Source organism: Rhamphochromis longiceps, linkage group LG20, assembly GCF_057381845.1.
Source record: "Rhamphochromis longiceps isolate RC_006_pf linkage group LG20, R_longiceps_female_GT1.1, whole genome shotgun sequence".
In the NCBI taxonomy this organism is placed as follows: Eukaryota; Metazoa; Chordata; class Actinopteri; order Cichliformes; family Cichlidae; genus Rhamphochromis; species Rhamphochromis longiceps.
In genome coordinates, this window is record NC_140576.1 from 3096606 (window position 1) to 3124197 (window position 27592).

Here is a 27592-nt window from a genome sequence, read left to right on the forward strand (position 1 = left end):
TAAATGAACTTTAGCCCAGAGAAGATGTCTGTGTTCCTGATGTTTACATATGGATTATCCTTTGCATAATAAAGCTTTAACCTGCATTTGTGAATGGCTGTCCAGAATCATCACTGCTAATAAGAGCAAAGTTCCTGTCTATGAAGCAGAGATCAAACACCAGTGTGTCCGATTCCAAATGTGACACGTCAGTCAGAGGCCCAAACAGAAGCAAACTTCTCATCGTTTTCAATACCGGCAGTTCTATGCGCGAGGAATCTGACCCTGAGGGTCAGACTGTCAATGAGAAGAACATCCAACAAAAACCACCTGAACTATGGTTTCTGTCATAGTGTTATTGCAGGTCAGCACACAGTGCAATGGACTTTTCTGGCTGAACCAGAACAACCAAAACCAAATACTCCTGACCTGCCAAAGAAAGATCACTGAGACTATGCATTGTTACCCAAAATGAGCCTTTAAAGATAAAGGCTTGTGATTTGGCCACAGTGTTTAAAATCTAGTGCAACCCAGGGAAAAATGCAGAGGAGTTTTCCACAAATGATCTAAAAGCAGCAGCCATGCTTGAAGCAGTTTAAAGGCTCTCACTCAACATTTAATGTGAAATTGTAAAGGATTCAAATGTAAAACATTATTACATCATAAGACTCTTATGATTTCTAAAAAACAATCTTTTTGCACTACTACTTAGCTGCAAAATGAATTCAATTTAAAAGAAAAACCAAGTCTCTGAGCATGTTTTAAGTCCTTGTATGGCAAATTACAGCTTCACTCAGTACTGAGATTACATTTATATGGAAATCAGACTGCAATGATATCACTTACCCTGATGAAGAATGACGATCTGCACTTGTCTTACAAGGACCATCCTGTAGAGTGACATATATACAAACACACACACACAAACCATGCCAGCATGAAGAAAAGAATGCAAAAATAGATTAGCTATGTTAACGGCAAGTAAAGCAATAGTGTGATTATGACAAATGACATATAGGACACGTTCTATGAATACACTTAGGAATCAAAATTTGTTAGTATGAATCAAAAAGGTGCAGTCAAAGCTTATTGTCAAATATTTCGATTTAGCAGTATGCTTACTTATTGTGCCAGCATGTCAGTAAAGTTATTATCAAATTTATAAAGCAAACTTTCATACTTCTTGTACCTGAGCAATGCCCAGCAGGGAAAGGTCACAGTCTTGCAGCGAGCCTTGGGTCAGTTTGGGTTTGGGGGCATTAGAATCAAGTGATTGTAGAGTAGTAACAGGCAGAGGGGAGGTGGGTATAAAGTCGACTTGCGCTGGTAAGGTTACCTGGGCTGCTGGTGAAGATGTGGGCAGCTCTGGAGCAGGGGCAACAGCAGGATAGGTGGATGGCAGGGATGTAAGAGATGATAGTGTAGAAGGACATGAGGTATGCAAAGGGCTTAGGGGCACTTGCTGCGTAGGAAAGACAGCATGGGGCAAAATAGGCTGCTCAGATATAGGTGTCTGAGTGTGTATCTGTGTTTGAGAGTGTGCTTGGGCCTGATTGCTGGCTTGTGTTTGTGTGTGAGCTGGTGGCATCTGCTTGGGATGGTGCTGTGGAGAAGGAGGGGCACCTAGCACTAGGTGGCTATACAGAGACAGAGTCTTGCCCTGGGACTGAGGCTCAGCCACATTATTGGGGCCTAATTGTCCAGGAGCAATGGTCATTAGAGGTGAAGTAGGTTGACACTGTGAGGGAAGCTGACTCTCGTCAAAGGTTATCAAAGCTGGTTTCAGAGGAAGTGGTTGCTGAACGGGAGTTGAGCTGGGTAGTGCCGGTAGCTGGGTCTGTGGGGGTGGCATGGCGAGAGATTGCTGCACGTGAGAAAGCTTCTGCAGCTGTTGTTGGTACTGCTCAGTATACTGAGGAACAGCAGGCTGGCAGATGGACTGAATTACTGAAGGGTCACCCTGAACAACTGAATGTAGTGATCTTTGGCCTGGGACTTGTGCTTGTTTGGTCTGTATAGGATGAAGAGGGGCAGTTACTGAATTGAGACCATCTGTTTTAGTTCCACAACTTCCAGCTGAGCCAGGTGACAGAATCATCTGCTGATACTGGATTACTGGGTGCTGTTGTTCCAGCTGTTGGGTAATATGAGTTATATCAGACTGTACAGGTGGTATGGCTTGCTGGGTAGGGTGAGGGACATACTGACTGGTCAAAGGACCAGCAGCAGACTGCGCATGCAACTGGCTAGCTTGCTGGCCTTGAGTTTGTTGTTGGATCTGGGGCTGGGTGAGCGCTGGCATTGGAGCATTTTGCTGAATAAGAGTTTCATGTTGAATCTGACTGGGGATTGAAGCAACTGCACCTGGAGGCTGGACAGTAGTTTGACTTTGTTGGCCCATCATTTGAACATCAGCCTTTGGGACCTGGCCATGCAGTGGCTGTGACTGAGTAAAGGTTGTGGTCAGAGGATGAGCCTGGATTGGCTGAGAAGTTACCTGACTCTGTGTGGGAGTAACAGGCCCAGGGTAACTACTTTGGGAAGGAACCTGCTGGCTCTGGATGACTTGTGTGTGTCCCTGAATCAATGATAATGGGGTAGTTACCTGGCCCTCTGTCATAGCTTGAGGTGCTTGGGCTGCAGACTGAGCTATAAACTTGGCTGGGCTCTGGCCTTGGTTCTGGGGCTGAGCCTCACTTTGTCCTTGCTGTGTAAGGATTTGAGCTGGGACACTTGCAGGCGTCTGAACAGTAGTAGGAATGGTCATGGGCACTTGGCCCTGAGATATAATATAAGTTTGGTGATGAATTACCTCAGTACTGACTGGTGCGCCAACTGATATGTGAGGTTCCATTACAGATGTGTGCTGCTGTGGTTGGGCAACAAATGCCTGCTGCTGCTGCATCAGTGCTACTTGCTGCTGTTGCTCTATCATCTGAGAAGCATGAGGTGTAAACTGAGTAGAGTTCAGTTGTGGGATACACATCTGCTGTATATCGGTTGGTTGATGATGAATCTGCTGCTCACTGTTGCTTTGTGGTATAGGGACAGCTTTGTGTTTTTCAGTTTGCTGAAGTTGAATGATGGAAGCTTGCTGCTGCTCTTTAAACTGCTGCTTCATTAGAGCCTGTTGCTGTAATCTTTCTGCTTGCTGTTGTAACAGGACTTGCTGTTGACGCTGCTGCTCTAACTGTTGTTGCAACAGAGCTTGCTGCTGCTGTTCTATCTGCTGTTTGAGTTGCGCTTGTTGCTGCTCTTGTTGCTGCAGCTGAGCTTTCTGTTGAAGCTGCTGCTGCTGCTGTAGCATTAACTGCTGTTGTATCAGTGCCTGCTGCTGTTCCATGTGCCGGATTAAGGCCTGCTGTTGCAGTTGTTGTTCATTCTGCTGCTGCATCTGCTGGGGATGCTGCTGCAATAAAATTTGTTGCTCGTTTTTCCCACTTTGTTGCTGATTCTCTGTTTCCTTTTGTGTTCCAGTTTGGCGCTGTCCAATTTGTTGATATAACTGACTCTGTTGCTGTGAAGGAGGTTGCTTTGGTTGTTGTTGCTCTAACTGATGCTGAAAAATTGGTTGCTCTTGCGGTCCAAGACCTTGTTGCTGCTGCTCTTGTTTCTGCTGAATGAGAGTTTGTTGCTGTTGATCCAACAGTTGCTTTTGTTTAAGCGCTTGCTGCTGCTGCAGCTGGGCTTGCTGCTGCTGTTGAAGCAGTGCTCTTTGTTGTTGCTGATCAAGCTGTTGCTGGACATACAGCTGATGTTGCTCAAGCAGTAAAACTTGTTGCTGCTGCTCTTTTTGCTGCTGCTGTTGTAACAAAGTTTGCTGTTGCTGAAGCTGTTGTTGTGATTGTAGCATTATCTGTTCACAGGGATCCCCTGTTGATTGCATAGCTCGCTGCTCCATACCTGTTTGTGGTGTGAACACATGCTGCTGTGAAGCTGGCTGGACGTGTGGGGCAGACTGCTGTACACAGATCTGCTGCTGAGTCTCAGACTGATGTTTCTCGATGGACGTAGCTGAAAGGCTGTGTTGATGCTGTTCTGTTGCAGGCTGAGCGGCAGTAACTTGTTGTTGTTCAAGCTCAGCTGACTGCCCCCCTATTTGCAGTTGTGGCTGCTGCTGCAAATGAAGGGTGGAGGTCTGGGGATCCATTCCCATCTGTTGTTGTGGGACAATAGTCTGCTGGGGGATCACGACAGACTGTGTTTGTTGGGGTGCGGCCTGGGAAATGATGTCAGTGATCTGCATGGGAGTGGCAGGGTGTTGGGTCTGCTGAGCGTGGGGCACAATTGTCCTTGCTAGTCCAGCAGTATCACTGACTGGCATGGATGCAGTGAGAACATTAATGGGTGCCTGTGGGGAAACAGGTGGTATGTATGACTGTGAAGGGGCAACTGATCCGTGGGGAGCGGCGGTTTGAAAATCATCTGATGGGAATGTTTGTGACTATTGAGTGATAATGGGAGAATGATGTTTGGAGTTGAAAGAAGGGGGAAAAGAAAGTAGCAGAAAAATTGGGTTAAGATTAAGCTTTGGAAAGAAGCATCAATTATCAACACATTTAATTTTAATCAGGGTGTCCCACAGTGCTTTATAGCAGAGGTTGGCTGCCTCCCCACAAAATTAACCAGAATCACAATTTCACACTCCAAGCTAATATAGTATTTAATGAGAGAGACATCTCACCACCTCTGACAAACAACTTCCTGGGGGAAACCCTGTGTAGTGTAAAACCAGATGGCGAATCTCAGATGATTATGAGGATGATTTATGTTGGCACAAACAGTTATTAAATGGAAAAGAACATATTAACATTAATGTTAGCCTTCATTGCCCCTATGTTAAATTAGGCTGTCAGTTTGCACATTATCACCATTTTCACCTGAAAGTATTGTTGAGGTACACTTGGTGATACCTGCGGAACCACGGTACCGGAGTGAAGAAATGTCTGACCCATGGGTCCTCCTCCACTTTGTCCTAAGGACATGCTTGTCATACTAACACTCGGCCCAAGAGGTATAGTAGCAACACTTGTACTCTCACCAATGGGGGGCATCTGAGGATGAGGCAATGCACCAGTGCTCTGTTGTGCAAGAAAAATAATGAACACATATATAAATATATATATAGTATTTAAGTTCAAAAAACAATAATTTTATCAGTAAGATATAAAAATACACCTACAGATGCAACTGTGGGTAATGAGGTCTGTGAGTGGGTATATGAGTCCCCCTGCAGAGAGTATGCCTGGCTCTGTCCACTCGCATAAGATTCACAGCTTGCAGATCCAATGCTCTCCCCTTCTGAGTAGTCAAAGACATTTAAAAAATAAGACACTATAAAAATTCAGACTACACAAAAAGTACTTGTTCAAATCATATTCATGTATTTTAAAATTTTCATTTAAAATTTCACCATTATAATTGTTTCATATAGATACATTTTGATCAGCTACTGGCACATGGGATATGTCACTAAGGAGCACACTGTACCTGGCAGATTTAGGGTTGCCCCACTGAAAATATTTTGCTGCCTGACATGTTGGTCCACTTCAGGAAGCTCCTCGGACTCCTGCACTCCACCTCCTCCTCCGTCTCCCGTGTGTCCAGCTACCCCTTGCACCAGCGAGGATGGGTAAGATGGATGAGTAAAGGTGTAGGAAGTGAGAGTGGAGTCTCTTCGTTCTTCAAAGCCCTGCTGCTGAAGGACCTGCTGCTGTCGACGCTCCCTTGACTTTTTGATTAGGTTCACTCTGTCCCGGATGGATTTTCCGACCACTTTGGCATCACTTTCATGAAAGAAGCCTGATTTCACCTGTAATGTAGAGAGGCAAAGAGAGAGTAATTAATTAATGGGCAAATGTCAGGTGAGGAAATCTAGATCAGCTGGAGAAATCTTGAAGTGGCTGATAGATAAAGTGAAGGGCTTGTAATTCCTAACCTGCATTTAAGCTTTTAAGTATCAAATCAAGGCCTTTTCCCAGTCAACAGTACCTGACACCTACGGACCCGATCAGCTTATCAGGCATTAATTATTCCTGCCTTACCATCTCTAGAGCCACTTCTTCAGCACTATCATTTTCCAGGTCATAGCTGAACTCAATGGCCTCATTGTCCTTGTGCTTCCCCTTCAGCTTCTTGGGGTCTTCAACCCAAATTCGGAGAGCCAGGCAGTCCTGGATGCCTGTGTCCTCCTCAGCTAGTTCCACCCGGACGCCTGTGTCCTCCCCAAAGAAAGCATGGTTCAGCAGGTCTCGAATGGAGAGTCTGTCAAGAAAGGAGAATTCGATGATAGAAGAGACTGGGACGTTTAATGATCACATTACCAGTCACTCTGCATAATAGAGTGGATGCCATAGTGTTATGAAAGCAAATTCTGCTTACCTCTGGCTTTTGTTCTGACGAATGCAGCCTTCAATGATCTCTTTGATCTCTGGGTCATTTACTTTGTCAAAGCTGGCTGGCTTTATACCCTGAAAAATAAAAGAAACAGGAAATTCATTGTATTCTACAGGAACTTATGTAATTAGGATTTTAAGTCCTGCATTTAACAATTAAAACATTTTCAGAGTTGAGCCAAAAAGTTTAGATCACAATTAAATAAAACAACAATCAATTAGATCCTTATGCATCATCACCACAAATGCATAGAGTTTGCTTGCGAATATTTCAAAGACTCACGCTTGTGACTTTGCGATAGATCTGAGCAGCATTTTGGCACTCAGAGTAGGGGTACTCTGAAGTAGCCATCTCCAGCATACACATCCCAAAGGCATATACGTCCACAGACTCATCATAGTGCTCCTCATACATCTCTGGAGCCATGAACTCCGGGGTTCCTGTTAAAACCAAACAGTACTCTATGACAACCCAAACATCGAAATATTATTTCACTACAGATTAGAGTTTGTATTTACAGTGATGTAATACCATCCACAAAGCAGAAATTTCCTCAGACTCAGTGTAAGAATTTTCAAGCTGATAATAATCTACCTACTCATCATCTAATTTATCTTTACTGGGCACTGCTTCTGCAGGCTAAGAGAGCTGGCATTTCATCATCAGTGCCCTCTTTCTACATTCACCACTAACATAGAAATAAACTATATGTCTACTGAAGTTAAGTGAGACTTTTGTAAAATCTCAGTAGTGCTGAATGCAGAGGAAAGGCCTTAATCTTGTAGAGACAGGGCATGAGTGATCTAAAAAGCATTCAATCTATAAACTGCAAGCAGCCTACCTATAACACTCTTTGCAAAGGAGGTCCTCATAAGAGTGGCCAGTCCCAGATCACCGATCTTGACTGATCCTGTGGGGCCTGTTATAAAAATGTTGTCACACTTGAGGTCCCGATGGACAATTGGTGGAGTCCTGGTGTGAAGGAAGTGAAGGCCTTTCAGAATTTGCCTACACCAACTTCTAAGGACCTTGGGTTTCATCACCTTAAAGCGCTTCAGGTAACTGTGGATAGAGAATAAAAGCAATCAAACTCAAAAGGATATTGTAATAAACAACCAATAGACAAAACGTGTAAGTCAACACACTGACAGCGATAGCGAAATATTATGAATTACTTATATTTCCTGAATTTGAACGTGTTGTGATAATGTGATGACACTTCACCTGAAACACATTATATATCTCTGTATAAAGCAACACATCTGTCCAAATTAATAGTACATTAACTCTATGCACAATAAAAACTGTGTTTTGCGGTATGAATAATCTCCATTCATCAAATTCATTAACAGAAGTGAGTACCAAGGTGTTGGCAAGACAAACAAATGAATGTGGATTAACAAATTTTATAGATTAACTGAAATAATTCTTTTTTTTAGAACATAATAAACATAGACTCAATAATAGCTATCTGTAGCAGATAGGTTACACTAACGTTTTGAGTGTTCCTGATGTCATGAGTTCAGTGACTAGTACAATGCACTTCTTTCCACGAAGTACAGACTCCCAGGAATCATAGAAGCGGACGATGTTGGGGTGCTGAAGCCCCTTTAGCATCTCTGCCTCTTCTTTGAAGCGTTGCTGCTCTGCCTTGGTCAGCTTGCGATCCTGAAATAGGAGGTACATGTCATGTCATGAGCCTCAGCATCTGTTTCACTCCCTTACTCCGTGACTACTCACAGGAAACCAAAACATAAGCCTGCCCTGGACAGCACTCCCATAATGAAGCAATAACACCTACTGCCACTAGATGGTGCTAGCAGCATATAGATGTAGCTCTGCAAAGACAACACCCAGTCACTGGCTTTATAAAACACATTTCTACTGCATCTGCCACACATCCCTAGTATGGCGGACAGAATGGCTGTTGCAGAAATACAGTTCACTGGCACAAGCAGCTTCCTATAGGAACAGAGATAGCACTGACTAATCCCTCAGTTACACACTGGTATATAGTCTTTTGCAATCCCTAAGATTGATCGCATAAGGTTTTTTCTTCTGTTGTGAATATATAAAGCATGTTTGTTTTCTTCTTTTTACATTTCCAGACATTATACTGCTTTTTCTTAAAATACTAACACTTTAATTAATATAATTTGCTGTACTCTATTCACATAGAAAATACACGAACATGAATTTCCCAGCAGGTGGGAAAAATGTTTCAGAATATGCTATGTTGTGATAGTGATTTGAGAATTTATTAAGAGTCACATAAAACTGTCAATTAAAGCATTTCACAGTGAGAGATGACTTTGCTGGCTCCACTAAGTGAGTGTGTATTTTTAGACTCTGTCATTAACAACTGTTGCTATATCCATGTATACAAATCCATCTTTTCAGGTATGCGGTCATTTGAGCTTTATTAACCTAGGGACCTGCTATTTCAGGGAATTATCACAGGTTTAACAGGAAAGTTACGTGTCATGGTTTTGTATTATTAAAAAAATCTAATTTTATGCCATTTATGCAAAGAACTTACGAAGAAATAAAAACAAAACAATACAGTATGTTTCACTTATTATCAATGGGGATTGGGTGGCAGCCACTACTGTGTCACAAACAGACCTCACTATAAATAGAAGTCATCATAACACTTGGTTTCCACTAATCGATTTCATTGATGTTAAGCTTGCTTTTTTCCCCACAAACCCCGCCTCCCCACAGGGAGGTGGAGTACTGCAGATATTTGGACACAGATCAACAGATTTTCATGTAATGTCGATATGCAGCCTTCTGTCACGTTATATATTGATATACATTTTTCTGCCTACACTAAAAGCTCTGTACTTATCTTTTCAGAGCACTTTTGCTCTCTGTGTTGATGCTGGTTTGGTGTCCTTTTCTGGAAATATTAAGCAATCTCTTCACCCTCCCCTCTCAACGGAGAAGAAGCATCAACAAAAAAGCTGCTCCTTTTTGCACTCACTAAGAATTAGTTCCTCAGAATAGCCTTGCCCTTACACCTTCCTGCCTTTACTACTAAGTCTGTCATGTTACTATGTTTGAGCATTCTTATGCAAATGTGAGTCTCAATGCTGCCTGCTTCTACCTGTTCTCATATTTTCGCGTGTGCTCACGCTGTGCTGTATTTTGTCAGGGAGTACTGTCTGTGTCCTCGTTCAGAGCTGCAGTCTACCTCATTGTCTGGCACACTGTGAAACAGTGTGACTGTGTCTGTTGCCTCCTCAGCATCTATTTTGTCTCCCCACAGAGCATTGCATCATCAGCCACCCTTAGGGTCAGCAAAGGTTATTAAGAGTTCAGTTAATATCTGTCTAGACGTACTCACACAAGCCTGCTGCCCACTGTGAACCAGCTCACACATTCACACTAATATTCTCATAAATGGAGGCACAGCATCAATGAAGAAATCCCTCTAACTGTATTATTAATAAGCCAAAAGATCACAAAAGTCTGATATTGTTAGATTAATTGGTGATTATAAATCGGTTATTGGTGTGAAGGGCTGTCTATCACTCGGTGTTGGGACGGTGATGCAGTGACATTGTGCCCAAGGTGAATGCTGCCCTTTCTTCCACCACCCTGAGATGCTGAATTAGATTAATGGTCAAAAATATAAATGGATAGATATGACAGTACAAATAATGCATTGGTAAAACAGCAATTTGCAGACATGGAGTTTGCAAACAAAATGACAAAATAGACACCAGAGGGAAAGAAAAACAGTTGCAAAGCAATTTGTTAACCATCAATTAAATGACAAAGCAACATAAACACACAGACAGTTCCACATTTCTGCTTTCAAATAGAGAAATCATAAAAATTCGACATTTACACATATACTGTGTAAATAAATGGGAGAGGCCAGAAACCTATTGTACTCCTAGTGTCAGTCTTCTATGTATGATGTATGATTTGAAGATTGTGGAACTACCAAAAAGACAGCAGTAACTCTGGATAACTCTGGTTAAGCAGTTAGAGAAGTAAAGCTGAGAGGGTTTGGACATGTGCAGAGGAAGGATAGTAGATATACTGGATAACGGATGGTGTTACAGAGAAGGATGCTAGGAATGGGGTGAGACAGAGGCAGTTGATCCACTGTGGTGATCCCTAAAAGGAGGAACCTTTCTCTTTCAGAAATATTTTGATATTCAGTTTTTACTTAAAGTGTGTCATAGATGGGCCCACAATGGTAATTGTAGAATCTCAGACATGTGAAGTAATTATTTCACCCTGCATTATAATGACTGATTTTGGCCATAGTTACTGCACAAAATATTTAAGTATGTAATACTTTGTAATGCTCCTCTTATTTTGTTAAAACTTTCAACATCATGTATTTTTTTACATGGTGCATCTGTGGCAGGGACTTCAGTACTATAAATCAGTAAACAGAATAAGATCTAAGCACCATGTGCACCGTGAGATTTTTTTTGGATCAGACATCTGGTAGAGCAGAAGGTCAAGCCGCGGGTTATTAAGTAGCCTCATAAAACACCAGGGTAAATGGGAAGGATATAGCTTACAAAGTACATAAGTCGACGGCATGAAGCTGGGATCATGAATGCACCATGTGAGTCTTAAACCATCTATTTTGGCAAGCACTGTATAGGTATCACATATACGTATATTACACTGGGGTTACATTCTTATCTGAGATGGCTATAGCAGGATAAAGGGGACTAATTTGGAGCACTATCCGAGGAGCGTTATTCATACTGAAGGTGTATATTTATACATTTATCAGGGTGCATGCACCGTATCTTGTTCTGCAGTTAGCGTTTTAAGGTGGTGGATGGCTAAGATTAGATTACTCTAAGCTCCAACAGCCCAAACTAACAAGACAGATTGCTGCAAAAGGGTTGCCTGCATACCAGATTAAGACTCCAGGTCAGTGGGCCAGGTTTACAAAGATCTATAGAAGCCTTTAGCCAACACGCAGGCCTTTACCACTACAAGAAATGTGTTCAATTGTTTCTTGTTTTACTGTAGTACTACTGTTGTGGAGTGGTAGAGACTATACTTTTATACTATGTGTCTACGTTTTTGTTTTCAAAACAAACCAAACTTTTTGCTAGTCCCACATTCTTCACAGATTTCTGGTTCGACATGTTGTCAAACCAGAAACCTACTCTTCAGATGAAATGGTGTGACAACTGACTGCTATCTGACCAAACAGATTTTTTTCAATGGGCTGCCTTTGACAATTATCATACCATAAAAAATGGATCACCAGTGCTAACCTTTTATTGATTTCTAATCAAGCTATACAGTTAATGGTAGTGTTATGCGGTCAATGTTTCCAGCAATCAATAGCAACTGAATCTCTGGTTGCTGGTTAGGTAATAAAGACTCTGGGGGGAGGATACAGCCCCAGGGACACTTGTCAGCTATCAGAGACCCAGCAAATATGTGCCTGGCCAGTTTGATTAGATTGATCCAATCGGTCTAGTCAGTTCAGCTGTAGTCTATTTGATTTAGCCTGAACTAATTTTAGTCACCCATCATTACTACGTCTTTGCTTTTCCTGATCAGACTGGTCTTTCACAATGAGAAACAACAAACACAATCCCGACTCCTCCCTTTATTGTTTTTATTGTTGTCGTATCAGACCAACCCAAAGAAGTATATCCAGAATAAACACCTTTTGCAAGTCAATGAGCATGTTGACGTTCACTAAGATACTTTGATCACTGCAAAATTGACAGTTTTTAATAGAACATATACAATATGACAGTTAACAAAAAAAATCCAAATGTGTTCTCTTATCACTTCCAAACTGTCAGACTTGACTGCATGCAGTCTTTACCAAGCCAGCACACATGGTACAGTGTTTGGAGAAGGCAGCCTCCTAAGCTGACATTTACCTTTTGATATGGAGCTAAAATTCTCTGAAACAAAACAAGTAAAATCACCAAACCCAAAGTGGTGACTATTGTTAAACTCAGTACTAAATGCTTCTAGTCTTGTGAATGTAACTGGCCTGGGGTGTGCTGGACCTGTCTGGGATGACTGGGTTGAACCAGTCTGGTTTCTGCCTCCCGAGTTATGCTGTCTGTGCAGGATTTTTGTTCCAGCCTGACAGGCACCCACTGTAATTAACTCCCTGGATCACTCTGCATGCTCACTCAAACAGACAAAAAAGTGATGGGGGAGAGTATGGGTGCAGGGGGAAAGTGGGGTGAGAGAGAAAGAGAGAGGGAGGGTGACAGGCAGACACATACAGTGATATGTTGACACAGACAGACAAGAGGGCAACAGCTCCCAGTTATGGGATTCAAACAAACACATTCCCCTGTATGGATGGCAATATACGACTGAAGCAATAGCAAGGTTGATGTATAGCTCTGCTCTGTGAGGTGTGGAATTCCCTGGGAAAGGGAAGGAAAGAAGAGGGATGGTGTCCACACTGTGAACTTTAATTACCCACTCATTCAAGCTGCATTTGGACAGCTAATCCCCCGGCTTCCCTTTCTTTATGGTCACAGGAGGACAGGAGTCTGGTGCTCCCAGGCTGCAGTCTCACAGTAAAGTGGACAGCATCAAACAGTGTACTGGCTAGTCATGTACAAGTCATTTATCATCCTGTCCTGTGCTTTTTCATTGCCATCACGGCTTTAAGTCATTATTATTATGATCACTTTTGTCTAGTCAATGGCAACCTGAAAACATTGAAACCATGAGTAGACTTTGGTGATTTAGAGTAAATGGGTCAGATCATGTGCACCGAGTGACTAGAATGTTGCACTGAATGTTGCACTGGATGCATCTATAGGCGTGTGACCAGGCCTCTGTGTATGTGCACGTTTGTGTGTGTTCATGTGTCTCCCTGCGTATGGTAGCTTAGCATTAGCTACATGGCTGCTCACTGGGAGGGATGCCATGGTAATCCTGTGTTTGGCTCATTGTGTCCCCCTCTGTCTTTCCTTCTCTTCCCTTCACGATCACCTCCTGTGTCTGTCACTTTTCTTTCTCACACGCTGCCTTTTTCCCTTCTCCTAGCTGTTGCTCTGTGTGTCAGAATTACAGTCTGTTTGTTTTTCTCAATTCACTATCTGTTTGTAATACAAAATCTAATTATACAGTAAATTATCTATTATCTTCTCAAATGACTTAATAATTTTGGATTGAAGCAGCCTGTTTTATAACAATTACCCCCAAAACTTGCTGTTCTCAGTAGGACTGGATGGGTGAAGTTTAACACTGATGGCTTTTCATCTTCAAAAAATGATCACAAAAATGTTGTTGCTGATGTCATGACAAAAAACTGTCTGGTGGCAAAACACAATTCTAACATTGATACCGCAGGTGAAACATGCTACCTTTGCAAGCTCTGTAAATTTCCCCCAAAAAAGGGCAAGTCGATTATTTAAGTAGCTCTGAACAACTGCTGATATGAACCTGTTTCAGTAAGTGTTGGGAGTAATACGAGAAAAGGTGATGAGGGCATTCCTGCTGCTTGTTAGTCCAACAGAAAGAGCCTGATCTCAAGGATTAGCCAAGACTCTTGTTTTGGAATCAGCTCCAAACCAAACACATGACTGACTTTCCTCACACAAAGCCAGCAGTCAGATCAGATGGCTAACTGTAACACTGCTGTCTATTGTGAGGCTAAGAGTCAGAGGGATGCATTTCTTTGCTCCTCCACGAGGCTGCCTCCCACCATATTTAATATTCACACCATATAACAATGTTTCCCATTACTTCTCCACATAATTACGTTTGGTGGGCTACAGCGTGTAAAGGCTTTGACAGAGGAGCCATATTAAACATTTATAATAATTCGACATTTTCCTCCCACTTCAATTACAATGCATGAAAAAGACTTTCTCAGAGTGATGTTTGGTGCAGTCACCCCTACATATGCTACAGTCCTCCTATTTACTCTGTTCTCACAAAATACATCTCATTCATAATTCCATTTCATAAACAACAGATAGGCTGTGCTTTGTAGACCTGGTTACACCTAAAGGAATAATACAAAAACAAATAATGCAAACATTAATTTATCTTCTCTTAGTGCTTGTGATACATGCATTAGACTGCATGATTACAAGAAGAAACAGCTTGTTTAATAATTTATTTCTATAAAGCAAGGCAGATGCCGTATATCCCCTTCATGATGTGTGCTGTTATTTGTTTCTTTCCTGATTACTACACCTACAAGGTTCAAGGTTCAAGGTTCTTTATTTGTCACATGCATAGTTATACAAATAAAGAACCTTGAACAACAAGCATTGATACAAACCTGAAAAACAATAATCGCCTTCATACAATTCAGGTAAATACATGGCATAGTCTTTCTGATAGGACACCTATCACAACAAGAAGATATGCTGACAGTCTATTCTATTATTCATACAGTCCTAGAAAAGGCAATGCCTCCACTTTCACTGTGTGCTGTCACTCAGCTACAAGTGATGCTCCTCGTTTTCACCTCAGTCTCCACGGAACTGCAGTCACACAGTCTGAATAGGAAGCAGACTACGTGCTGAGATTTCCAGATCTCTGTTCAATTTACAACAGTAATACTGTGTTTAAATTCTGAAGTGGATAAATAAAGTATAAGTATTACCAGTAAACCTACGGCATTGTGTTCTTTAAGTGCACTGATTATAATAATTTTTAAAAAAGCAGAAAACAGACTGTCTTACCTGAAGTTCACACCAAGCCACCTCCACCCAAGTCTCGGTGTCTAGGCCTTTATAGACGGTCTTGAAGGCTCCTCTGCCTAGTTCTATGTCAAATTTGAGGAACCTTCCTCCAGGAGAGGTAGCAACAGCTTTCATCTCTGCCTCCTCTTCCTGTTCTCGGTCCCTCTCCTTCCCCCTCGGTACAGGTGCAGATGAAGGAGCATCTTTCCCAGGCTCATGGACTGAGCTGGTGCAAGACGGTTCATGTCCCAAGGTTGCACAGGATGAAGCAACCCCATGCTGCTGAGGACTACTACTAAAGACTGAGTCTGATGAGCGCAGCTCCAGGTGGGGGGCACTATGTGATGCCAAGGTGGGTACATCCACCTCATCGTCTTCCTCACAAATCTCCACACTCTTCCTGAAGAAGCGCTTCTCCCTTCTTAGTCGTTTCTGACCTGTATCGATGGGTAGGGAGGGTGTGGAGAATGAAATAGGTCTGAGTACGGTCTCCTCCTGGGAGGCTTCTCCTCCACCACCGCCTCCTCTGATTCCTCCATCTTCTTCTGTTGCTGCTCTCCCTGCTTCTGTCTGGGAGGAGGATGAGTCCATAGGGGTGCTGTCTGTCCTCTCCCTTTGTTGGTCGACCCTGCCCTCCCACTCCGGGTCCTCCTCCTTCTGTCCATCAGGTTTCTCCGAGGAATCCTCGGTGCCTGCGGGCTCTCCTGGGTCAGTAGCCATGGGGAATGGGCTTTCCCACCCCTGCTAGACCTCCTCCTCCAAACCTTTGTTCCTCCGTCAGTCCCCGTCTCTCTCTTTTTCTGTGGTCACCCTCTCACTTCTTTTAACGTGTTAAGAGACTGCTGTCCTTGATCAAACGGGTCACTCTGTCACTCTTTTCCTCCGTCGTCTTCCTCGGACTCTTTTACTCTGCTGCTTTACAGAAGCACAGAAGCAGGGTGAGATGTTTCTATCTTCACTTTCCTTCTCAACATTGCCTACATTTTCTTCAGGAGCGACTTGTTTGGTGCTAATCAGAAAGAATCAGACATCTCAGGGCTCAAACAAACACAGGAAACCAGGAGGGTTTTCTTCAAGCCAGCTGGGGTAAGCAGCGCTGTTATTATTTCAAACTCTGATGCGGAAATCTTCAAGTAAACCTGCAAGACAAAAACAAAACACAGTCGATTGACATATTTAAATCTGTTGAGAAAAACACTGGTACATTATTTATATTTAATAAGATACACTTGGAATAGCCCCAACAGCCCAGTGTGAATGGATGGAAAGAATGACTTCAAGATATCATCATAATCACATAGAGGGTGAACCTTAAGAAAGAAACATTTTCATCTGTAATTTTAACACAACAAACGCCTCATTTGTGTACAATTAAACCGAAAGAGTCTCTGAAGAATATCCCGTGAGCCTGGTCAGTGATCACACATGGTTTCATCAATCGTCAATCACATGTTTACCAGAGTCTAGCGTCTGAAGTTGTGCTCAACAGCTCCATTAGCGAACAGAAAGCTGCAGTTAGGAGTATACAATCCCAACCATTAAAAATGGATGATGAACTATGGGCCAGTTCGGTTGAGTGTGAATAATTCATACTCAGAGGGATTGTTGAACTGTATGAGAGATACTATCACACATATGCAACAAAAGCCTCATAAGATTACACAACTGTGATTATGATTATCACCACTACAGTATTACTCATACCCTGGGAACCATTTAAAGCAGTGTAATCTTTTGAAACTACTGACTGGCCCTTAGGTAAAGTGAGGCAGAAGTGAACAAAGCAAGTTTCTTCTGAAATAGTGATCTTCCTATAAAAAGTACCAGATTGCTGTTAGGTTTTTTTGGTGATTTTTGTGTCATTGTGTGGACAGAAGTGGGCAGCTTTCCAGTGGCATCTTTATCTTCACTTCTCCTCTATCACTCCCCACCTGTCCCATGGTATTGTATCTCCCCTGCCTTCTTACAGCAAATGATCTCTAAGTGGCTCATAGCCTGGAGTTACTTTGGAGAGTGCATCTTAGAGCCAGGGTTTAACTACTAATAAAAGTTGCAATAAGGCCCAAAGTCACCTTATGACTAAACATTTGAAGTTACAGGAAGCATACTAATGGATACCAACAACAGCCGTAGACAAGGATTGTTATGGGAATGTAGTGAATAGGAAGTGCAGTCCAATTCAGGATATTAACAAATATAAGTTTACACCTTCACACATATTAATTTGAAAGTGAACATGTGAAACCTACTGCAATTATGCACCCAAACAATCTGTGGTTACAGCGACTTGGCTATGAAGAAACCCACCGAAGCAGCCGGCCTCAGACCCTGAAATGTCACAGTAGCAAATCTGAACTTGTCTTTAAGCTCGAACAAAGCCCACGGTTACCACAGGGGAATCATCTGGAAGCTCACAACAGCCATTATCTCTTTTATTACAATGACATTAACACTCACATCAAGCCTATTGTTTCTCCAGGCTCAAACGCAGTGAGTCTGAAGTGCAATGCTAGTAGCTGTCAGTCAAACTAATGCGCGCAATACACTGTCTGTTGACTAACTGCCTAAGCTCCCGATGAACAAGCAATTCAAGTTTAGCAACATTTCCAAGGAACAGACACGTAAGCTAAGAGAGAAGCCATCATCAGCATTAAGCAAGACACACCCAAATACTATAACGAAAGAAAACAAACATTGTAAAAAATCATCAAATAATAACCTTCAAATGTGATGTAATATGTTGTTATTTAGGCTGTTTTCTAGGAATACGATTGATGAATAAAATATTCAAATATCCACCAAATGAAATACTTCCATCTGTCTTTTTTCTTGCACTTCTCCAATTAAACAGATTAAGTAATAAAGAAAATGGATCGATCAGCAGCACCACTCAAGTGAGGGTTCTTTTTTCTCTTTCCAAAGTCCAGCAGCTACTAGCCAGTTGTTAATAATAAATATAAGGCTATTCTACAACCCAAATTCCAGTTGGGACGTTATGTAAAATGTACATAGACTGCAATGCCGTAAACCCATATTCTATTTGTAGCAAAACACAGAAAACATATAAGTTTGAATTTGATGGTAACAACACATCTCAAAAGAGTTGGGACAAGACCAACAACAGTCTGTAAACATCTCTGAACTGAGGAGACTGGACTTAGAGGAGAGCAATTTTGTACCATTCTTGTCTGATATAGGATTCTAACAGTCCTGGGTCTTCTTTGCATGGCACAGATTTAACCCACATTTGTGGATGGCACAGTATTCATGTACCATTTCTGGCAGTGTTTCTGAGCCAATTGAGTGGTTTCCATAACAGAATGCATTTAAAACATGCTCATGATCTTTTTGAAGATCATGAGCATGAAACATTGACTTTTTGGCCTTGTTCCTTGAGCACGGATTTCTACAGATCTGTTGGTGATATTATGTACCATAGATCAGCGGTCCCCAACCCCCGGGCCTCGGACCGGTACCGGTCCGTGAGTCGTTTGGTGCCGGGCAGCGAGAGTTGAGGCTCAGGTGTGAAATGTGTGGTTTTCAGTTTTTTTATCGGTTTTCAGCGTTATTTTGTTATCGTTTTTACCGTTAACTCGGTTTTCCTGGGTCTTTTCACGTGTGTTATGAATAAATCTTCTTTTTTTCGGTACCGGTACTACTTTCATTTTGTTGTATTTATCCGCGACACCTTAAAGGCCGGCCGTGAAAATATTGTTGGGCATAAACCGGTCCGTGGCGCAAAAAAGGTTGGGGACCGCTGCTATAGATGATGAGATAATGACAAAATATTCAAAATTTTACATTGAGGAACATTACCGGTATTCAGAAATTGTTCCACAATTTTCAGATGTGATTTTTAGTATTATTATTTTTATTTTTGTAGATTGGTAAACTTCTTTTTTTTATACTCCAATCATGTTACTGATCTAATTAACATAATTAGTTGCAGGACGTCCCTTACATTTAAACTTTACAGCTTTTTCAGAAAGGGCTTTGTAATATTACCCTTTTCTGTATTTTCTAAAAATTAATTACTTGACATTACTAAGAAATGTGTTTGTTATTATTACTTTTAACTTTTTTTAAAAGAAAAACATCAACAGTGTTTGAATCAAATAGTCCTCAATTAAGTTGATAGAAGATTAACTAATGTTTGCAGCAGCATCTCCCCTGCACTTCCCTCTGATTCACTAGCTGCAGGTAACGCTTCTGGTGAGAGGCTCTCAGCCTGTAGCTATGTTTAGAAGAATCTGACAAATAGTCAAGAGTGTACTTCTTAAAGTTAACAGGGGAGAACAGAATGTGGGGACAGCTGCTAGTTTGCTTATCCTTACCCTTTAGCAAGACTAGGCACCCTACACAGTTAGGTCCATAAGTTTCTGGACAGAGACACTGTTTTTGATAATTTTGCTGCTGTATGTGACAGAAGTGTAGACTATTTTGCAAAAGTATTTATTTACTGTTTAGGAGCTCAGTAATTTACTAATTACAGCCATTATAACGTGCAAAAAACGACACAAAAAAATAATGAAGAAACTGAAAAAGTAAGCAGTTTCACAGACAGATGAAACCAAGATGAGCTTCTACCAGAATGAAAGGGAGTGAAAGGTATGGAGCAAGAAAGAAAACAGCTCATGAGCTAAAGCACATTATTTGCAAACATGGCAGAGGCAATGTTGTGGCATGGAGATGTATGGTTGCAAGTGGAACTGGTCACTAGTGTTTATTGATAATGTAAATGCTTTCACATCTATCATGGCCAAACGGCTAGAAGAGTTCCTACCAACACTGATATGTAATGATCAAACAGGTTTCATACATCAACGCCAAACACAGGACAATATACGAAAGACACTACACATTATGGACCATATACAAAAACACAAAATCAAAGCAATTGTGATGAGTGTAGACGCTGAAAAAGCCTTTGACTCTGTCAATTGGAAGTTCCTCTACAGGGTACTATATAAATTTGGCTTTCATGATATGATTATTAAAACAATACAAGCATTATATGATAATCCTACAGCCAGGATCAAAATTAATGGATGCCTATCCAACAGTTTTACCCTAAAAAGGGGCACTAGACAGGGCTGTGCATGGTCACCGTTACTTTTTGCACTATACTTGGAACCACTAGCTCAATCCATCAGGCAAAATAAGGACATTAAGGGAATTTTTATCAAAGGGACACAATATAAACTGGCTTGCTACGCGGATGACATTTTGATTTACCTTGGACACCCAACATATTCTTTACCCAAGCTGATGCAGTCATTTGAACAATACGGCCAATTATCAGGCTATAAAATTAATATAGGTAAAACCCAGCTACTCTCATATAACTACAGCCCACCAGAAGAAATAAAATGTAGCTACTCTCTGGTATGGCAAACGGAGTGTTTTAAATATTTAGGCATAAATTTACCGAAAGACCTTACAAAACTATTCGAACAGAACTACCTACCCTTATACAAAAAAATAAAGGAAGATATAGTAAGATGGAATTTAATTCCTTTCTTTAGTTTTAATTCAAGAATTGATTCTATTAAAATGAATGTATTGCCAAGATTTTTGTATCTATTTCAAACCCTACCAATAGAGATTAACCAAAGTCAATTTAATGAGTGGGATAAAATGTTATCTAGATATATATGGCAAGGTAAAAGACCAAGGGTTCGCCTTAAAACACTACAGCTGGCTAAGCAAAAGGGAGGATGGGGCCTCCCTGACCTCAGATATTATTATTTTGCAGCGCAGATGAGAGCAATAATATGCTGGTGTAACCAATCATACACTGCCCAATGGAAAACCATTGAGGAACAAATGCTGTCTATACCTATTCAGGCAACTCTAGCTGACAATAACTTACAAACCTATATAAAAAATACTGATAACATGTGGGTGAAAAGGACCCTTAAAACATGGAGAACTATTATAAAGGAATATAAACTCGAGACCAATATTACAGTTCTTAAATGGTGTGCTTACGACTCAGAGTTCAAACCTAATGAACTGGATTCTAGATTCAAGGACTGGACAGGTAAGGGCATAACAGCCCTGTGCAGTATAATGAAGGATGGAAAATTGTTCAGCTTTGACATGCTTAGAAAAACATTTTCATTAGAAAAAGAAGACTTCTATCGATATCTGCAGTTAAGGCACTATGCCGACACGAAGATGAGAAACGTAACAATGATAAACACACGCTTGATGGAACTGTTTATAAAAAGCTATAACTCAGAAACTATTGATAGAATTGTATCATGTCTCTATAAGGGTCTAATGGATTTGAAACCACATTCGACTTCATATATTAGAACAAAATGGGAGAAGGAAGGAGGGATAAAAATATTAGAGGAAGAATGGACGGCAATATGGAGATATCAGTGGATGTGTACCAGCTCACAAAAGTGGAGGGAATTTGGCTGGAAGGGCCTAATTAGATACTTTATAACACCTTCTCAGAAGTCTCATTATGATGATAACCCCCCTGCTTGTTGGAGGAACTGTGGAAATCAAAGTGCAAATCATTACCATATTTTCTGGGACTGCTCAATCTTGAGGGATTATTGGAGAGAAATACATAATGCCTTACAGGATATCTTTAAACGTGAAATACCTCTCGAGAGTAAGACTATGTTCTTTGGATATATACCTCAGGAATGGCCTAAATATGATAAACATTTAATAAATATTTTATTGGTGGCCTGTAAAAAGAATATCACCAGAAAATGGTTATCCCCAGAGAGCCCAAACATAAGTACATGGATGGAAATCACAATGGAAATTTATAACATGGAAAAGATAACAGCTTCTGTTAACCACAAGCTGGAGAAATTTACATCATATTGGGAAAACTGGGTTAAATATATCACGCCTCATAGGCCAGATTTTACTATTACAAACCAATAATTATGATGTATGTATATATATTTATAGGATCACCCCATACTAACACATCCGTGTTTTTTTTTGTTTTGTTTTTTTGTTTTGTTTTTTTGTTTTTTGTTTTTTGTTTCTTTTTTTTTCTCTTTTCTTAGGTTTGTTAGTTTTGTTTTTTGTTTTTTGATTTTCGGATTATGTGATGGTTTCAATTACTTCTATCGTTGTAAGTATTCTTCCCTTCTGACTTGGATGTAAATTAAAATACTATTTCAGTATTTAAGGCAGATAACCTAAGTATGAAGAATGCTTACATGATGTACATACTGTGAATGCCTGCTTTTGAAACCTTAATAAAAATATGAATTAAAAAAAAAAAAGATAATGTAAATGCTGATAGAAGTATCAGACTTGGATTTTCATCCAAGTATTAAAAACAATTGTTAAATCTAACATTATCTTACTTAGTTTTTCATTTCTTTTTTCGGCCTACATATAAACAGCTGTAATTCCTAAGCAGTTAATGCAATATTTTTCTTAATCCCCTTGAAAAAAAAGCTGAAAGTATGCACTTCAATTACTTCTTGACTGATCTGGTGTACAGAAGCACAGCTATGTCACTGTTTCAAGAACTAATGGAGCTAACAGTATGTGTTTACAATTCAAAATTGAGGTCCTATTATTTTGTATCCAAATTTAAAATGATAAACACAGAAGAAAAAGAGCAGAAAATCCTCATGCTTTAAAAAGCTGAGTCTAGTAAGTATGAACTGATTCAATTACCATAACCCTGTTTCATTTTCAGTCGTCTACTCATTTAAGTGCTGCACCCTGTACCGGACTATCACTAGATAGACTAGATAGACTATCAAAAAGCATGCATCTAATCGAAGACTTGCTGCACAGTGATTAAAAAAAACTACAGAAAACTGGGTATGTTTGGGTAACCCACAGAGGACATACTGTAGTGTACAGTGAGTCTAAAAAGGTAAAGGCTAACAGGATGTAGGGAGCATAAAGGGGGAAAAACAACAGCCGATAAAGAGAGGGAAGTTGCCCTTTAAGCAAGAGCTTATTTGCCCATGTCCCCAGGGCAAGGAGTTCCCATGAAAGCCACATACCGGACAGAGTTATCACAGCACATCAAACACGTTCAACCATCACTGTCTCTCACACCCGATCAGTCTCCCTTCCAAACACACCCACATAGACTCACGATACAGATATCAGACGGCAGGTTAGAACAAACTTTATCCCTCTGTCCCTTCAGCACTCTTTGTATCTTTTATACACAGACAAAAACCACACACACAGACACACATCGAAAGCAAACTGTCACTAGCACCCAAACTGCATGTCCCCTTTCAATGAAAGAATGCCGAAAGGAATTTCCTGACACCAGCCAAATGACCAAGCAACTGCCCGTGTGGGCAAGCGTGGTAAACTAAAGTTAAAGATAATAAAACCAATGCTGCAGCTAAAACTATGACATCTTGCTTTGGCAGCAAAATGACTCTGGTGCGTAGCGCGCATCAAGTTCCCGTGTCAGAGCCGTTGTCTGTTCAGTTTTCTATCAGTGCCGAAGTACATGAGAACTAAACAACTGACGTGCAGCAATCCTCCTGCCCTGCAGGCTACGGTGAGGCTCCTGCATGGGAGAACACCTGCAGCTGCCTAATCATTATTGAAATGTGCACCAAAAATCAATGTGACAACTTTGCTTCAGTGATGTGACTTCTGTTCTATTCTCAATACCCACTGAAGCCTCTGTTTGTTTTCACTTATAACTTTTACCTCTATGCTTAAACGTGTGAAGCACAGGAAAAATGTGCTCTGTGCAACTTGTGTTTACGCTCATTAAAGACAAAAGCACAAGTCCTAGACAAACATATATCTTTAAACACAACAAATATGCTGCAATCCGGTTACACAACTTCCATAAATCACTTCACAGGGAAGCAGAATAATCCCTCAAAACAAAAAGCCGCTGAAAAATTAAGCAGGCATACAAAGGAAGAGCCAGGGGACTGTGTGCGTGTGTGCGTGTGTGCGTGTAAGTGCAGATGGCTATGTTTTTGCAATTGAGGGGGACATACAGATGAAAAAAGAAAAAAAAAAGAGCGACTATAAAGTGGCGAGGGGTACAGCAAGGGATTGTAGTTGGTGGGAGCGGGCGGTCAGCAGAGGCAGAGGGAAGGAGTGAGTTGAGTGGGGGTGGGGTGGGGGCAGAAGGGGTGGGAAAAATGTGTGTGAAAGAGAACAAGAGAGCGAAAAGGGAGGGCGGTGGGCTGGCACAGACAAAAGGTGGGGGCGGCCTGATAAAATATGTGCCAATGTTTGTGTGAATGAAAGCAGTGACTATAGCTAAATTTCTGCACCAACAAAAGCAGCTACAGTTGTGCACGGAGAGGAGTGGAGACATACCTTTAGTGTTTAGAAAAGGCTGAAAACATGAGGTGATTATATTAGCGCAGGAATAGTTTCCAATGGCATGTTCTGTGTCACTGCCCGACTCGGTGCAGAAGGCTGAGGGAGAGCAGGGTAAAGGACCATAAACATATAAATGTACTTTAAGTGCACGCCTAAAATCAGAAATAAATTCTTAAAAAATATTTAAATAAACAGAGCTCAGTTCTCCATTCATCATTGATCCCATCATTTTTAAAGCAATAAACACCAAATGTCCCGTCGTGACAACGTCTCGACTCTTAGGACTCGCTCTTGGTCTCATGTGAGCGGTTATCTCACACGGTTAAAATAAGACAGAAGAGGCCATGTGAAAATATTACCACTGGATTTAGAAACTGTGAAATTTTCCGCTATTTTTTATTTTTCATTTGCATAATATAGATCAAAAAAAGTTAATTAAGCAAATAAATGGGAGATTGCGCTCGCTGCTCTGGAATGGAAATGATAATAACGCATTACTACAGAGACACAATTACCACGGGGCAAAAGGTTTTTCCATCAACTCGTTCTTCATTTAAAATAACAAAACGAATGCCTTGTAATCAAACTTCCAAGGCTAAACTGGTAGTTTCAGATGCAGTTTAGGCATGAAGTTATTATAGCAAAGTGTATTATCAGGTCATTTGCATGTGTCTAGTCTAGTCAGAGGCAGAACTTTGCATACTATCCCTTTGTTGATTTTCTTGACTGAATGAGCACGGTTACAGTGTACCAGGGAGTCAGGGATTAGTAGAAATGTTTAGAAGATCCAATTGGCAAGAAAAAATCTGGCTGCATTTAAGTGACTGATTCATTGAATATGTCTCATGTGCAGATCAAAACCTAACCACATAAAACCACTTCCCGTCTGCAACACTAACTTTTCCACACATAACCAATACAACAACTTGAATCTGTCCAAATTCTCACAACTGCAAATTCGTCCCACAGAGATTTAACCTCCTAGGACCTGGCGTCCACATATGTGGACATCACATTTTGGGTTATTTAGGCCAAAATACTCAATGTTGCTCTACAAGGGCCTGATATCCTCTTACGAGGACGTTATACTGCTACTGTTCTATCAAAATTTTAAACGAATATCCTCATATGTGGCTCTCATTTATTAATTTTTTTTTACATTTTTAATTTATTAATTAATGCCGTGGAAGAGTTCGGGTCTTAGGAGGTTAAAGAGGAGATGGAGGCCGAGTGATATGGGGAGACAGGCTAGAGGTAACACAAGGTCTGAGAGCTGCTGGCCAAATTTTGAATGGGCCCAATGTCAAGCGGAAGCTATTTAGAACAACACAGGTCTCAGCTGTTGGCCACAGATAAAATATAAAGGCAGATGTGTCTGTGTTTAACGGGTATAAATACTTTTTAAATTTCAATACAAAATAAAAAAAAAAGTTGAGACTAAAGTGATTATTTCTCCACCTCGACTACACAAGTGCTTCCGCACATGTTGCTTTCTTCTCTGGAGCCCAATGAAAAATATCGAATCCTGGTTACCAGGATCAAACACACAATTATTTGTTCTCTTCCCATTAGGGAAACGCAAGGCTGAAAACACAACAAGGACTTTTGTCCAATCCAGGTCAAGCATGGGAGAGTAGAGTGTAGGTAGCACACACGGAGTACTGTTCACTGAGAGAGGGAATATGTTATCTAACCCTGTTTTTTTTTTTTTGTTCTCTTTCATTCCCCTTTGCGAGCAGAGCTGTCCAGTTCTGAGAGATTCCTATGGTCCAGGTGCGGGAAAGGCTCCTTAATCAGCCAAAGTTGAAACAGGATTACATGTCACTAAATTGGCTTACCACTCCTGGAGTTCCTATGAGCCTTCCCATTCCCTCAGTCACTGAACTTTCATGGATGCTGGAGTACTCTGAGCTCAGCATAGTGTTGATTTCAGGAGTTTAGCAAGTGCCCTCTCTAATGTTTTGAATGCACCACTACTACTCTCATCTGGATAAAACCACTGTTTTGCTATAGATCAATGGTGAAGTTAAGGGAATGCATACATTTATAAATATTATATCAATACCTTTTGCTGCTGATGGGAGACAGCAGGGGTGATTTTCATTTTTTAACATTAATTGGCAAATTGCTTAAAGCCCCCATGATGTGGCCGGTCACGCAGTACTCACTGGTTCGTGTATGTTATTCATAGGTATATAAATACATGGTACCAACACAGTGATGCCTGGATGTGCATGCACCATGATGTACAGCTATTGGCTAGCAGATAGCTCAGCTGACTTTGGAAACGCCACGCATAACATAGAGTACAATCACGATACAGGGCGAGAGCATAGTGACTGAGACGGCTGACACCATCACAAAAAATAAATAAATAAATCATCAAACCTCCAGGACTTGCCCTGAGCACATTTCAAATCACTCGAATGATGGGCTCACTGTTGGTGTGTGAGGGCCCGCAGGTCTGCACTAAGTGTTTTAACACCGCGTGAATTAAAATGGAATATTATGTGTCGGGATGATAAACACCTCCTGAGCGATCTCTTAATGCCCAAACAGACGGACAAAATAACAACAGCACCTCACCGGGGCACCACAGTCCAGTAATCACGCAAATTACTATCTGCACTGTAAATGAAAATAACAACAAACATCACTCACCCAAATGCAACATCGCAGCTCGTCGGTCCAGCGTTATTTAGACTGAATAGCTAGCAAACTCACAGAAAACTGGATATAGTCGGCTATCTATCTACAAACCTTGGTGTTATTTACAGGAGATTTACACTGGACTTTCTGCCTACAAAAATATTTTACACACGCTCAAAAAATGTATAATAAAAAAGCTTCGGCAAAACAAAAATAAAAAATCCGCTGGGTTCGTTTGTTGCTGTCGTTTTTTTTCCTCTTTACATTTTACAGGCTTCTCGCGGTGTTGTCAGGTTGAAAATCCCCACCGGAGTCGTCGATCCTCGGTCTGTGTGAGACACGGGCGCGGAGCACTTGGGATACGTGTATCCAGTTTAGACGATGCTTGCCGTCGGTCTACAGATTTTCTCACTCGCTGCTCGGTTTGTCGGCTCAAAGTTGACCAACACGCCATTCATGTGTATCCGGAAAATATCAGCAACTTATGTACATAATTTACAACGTACGAGTCCAACGGCCTTCTGCAGTTTCTCGCGTGTACTGAGCGCGCGCCGCCTGCCAGTTCTCACTTGCCACAG

At 41.1% G+C, this 27592-nt stretch overlaps 1 protein-coding gene across 7 annotated transcripts in view; it reads right to left on the minus strand.

Moving 5' to 3' along the window:
• The window catches only part of wnk3 (WNK lysine deficient protein kinase 3), a 37126-nt gene extending 9534 nt beyond the window's left edge, over positions 1–27592 (minus strand). For 2 of the 7 annotated variants that reach the window (XM_085394739.1, XM_085394737.1), the window contains exons 1-12: positions 27027–27592; positions 15051–16189; positions 7871–8043; positions 7217–7437; positions 6658–6815; positions 6361–6449; positions 6024–6243; positions 5470–5791; positions 5162–5280; positions 4860–5060; positions 1169–4423; positions 826–869 (exon numbers count right to left, since the gene is read on the minus strand). In XM_085394739.1, the coding sequence (XP_085250865.1) occupies positions 826–869; positions 1169–4423; positions 4860–5060; positions 5162–5280; positions 5470–5791; positions 6024–6243; positions 6361–6449; positions 6658–6815; positions 7217–7437; positions 7871–8043; positions 15051–15770 (5522 nt within the window). In that variant the 5' untranslated portion in view covers positions 15771–16189; positions 27027–27592. Of the gene's footprint in view, positions 1–825; positions 870–1168; positions 4424–4859; positions 5061–5161; positions 5281–5469; positions 5792–6023; positions 6244–6360; positions 6450–6657; positions 6816–7216; positions 7438–7870; positions 8044–15050; positions 16190–24359; positions 24463–27026 lie in introns of those variants that run through there. The other 5 variants (XM_085394742.1, XM_085394740.1, XM_085394738.1 and 2 more) reach the window with 5 other exon arrangements.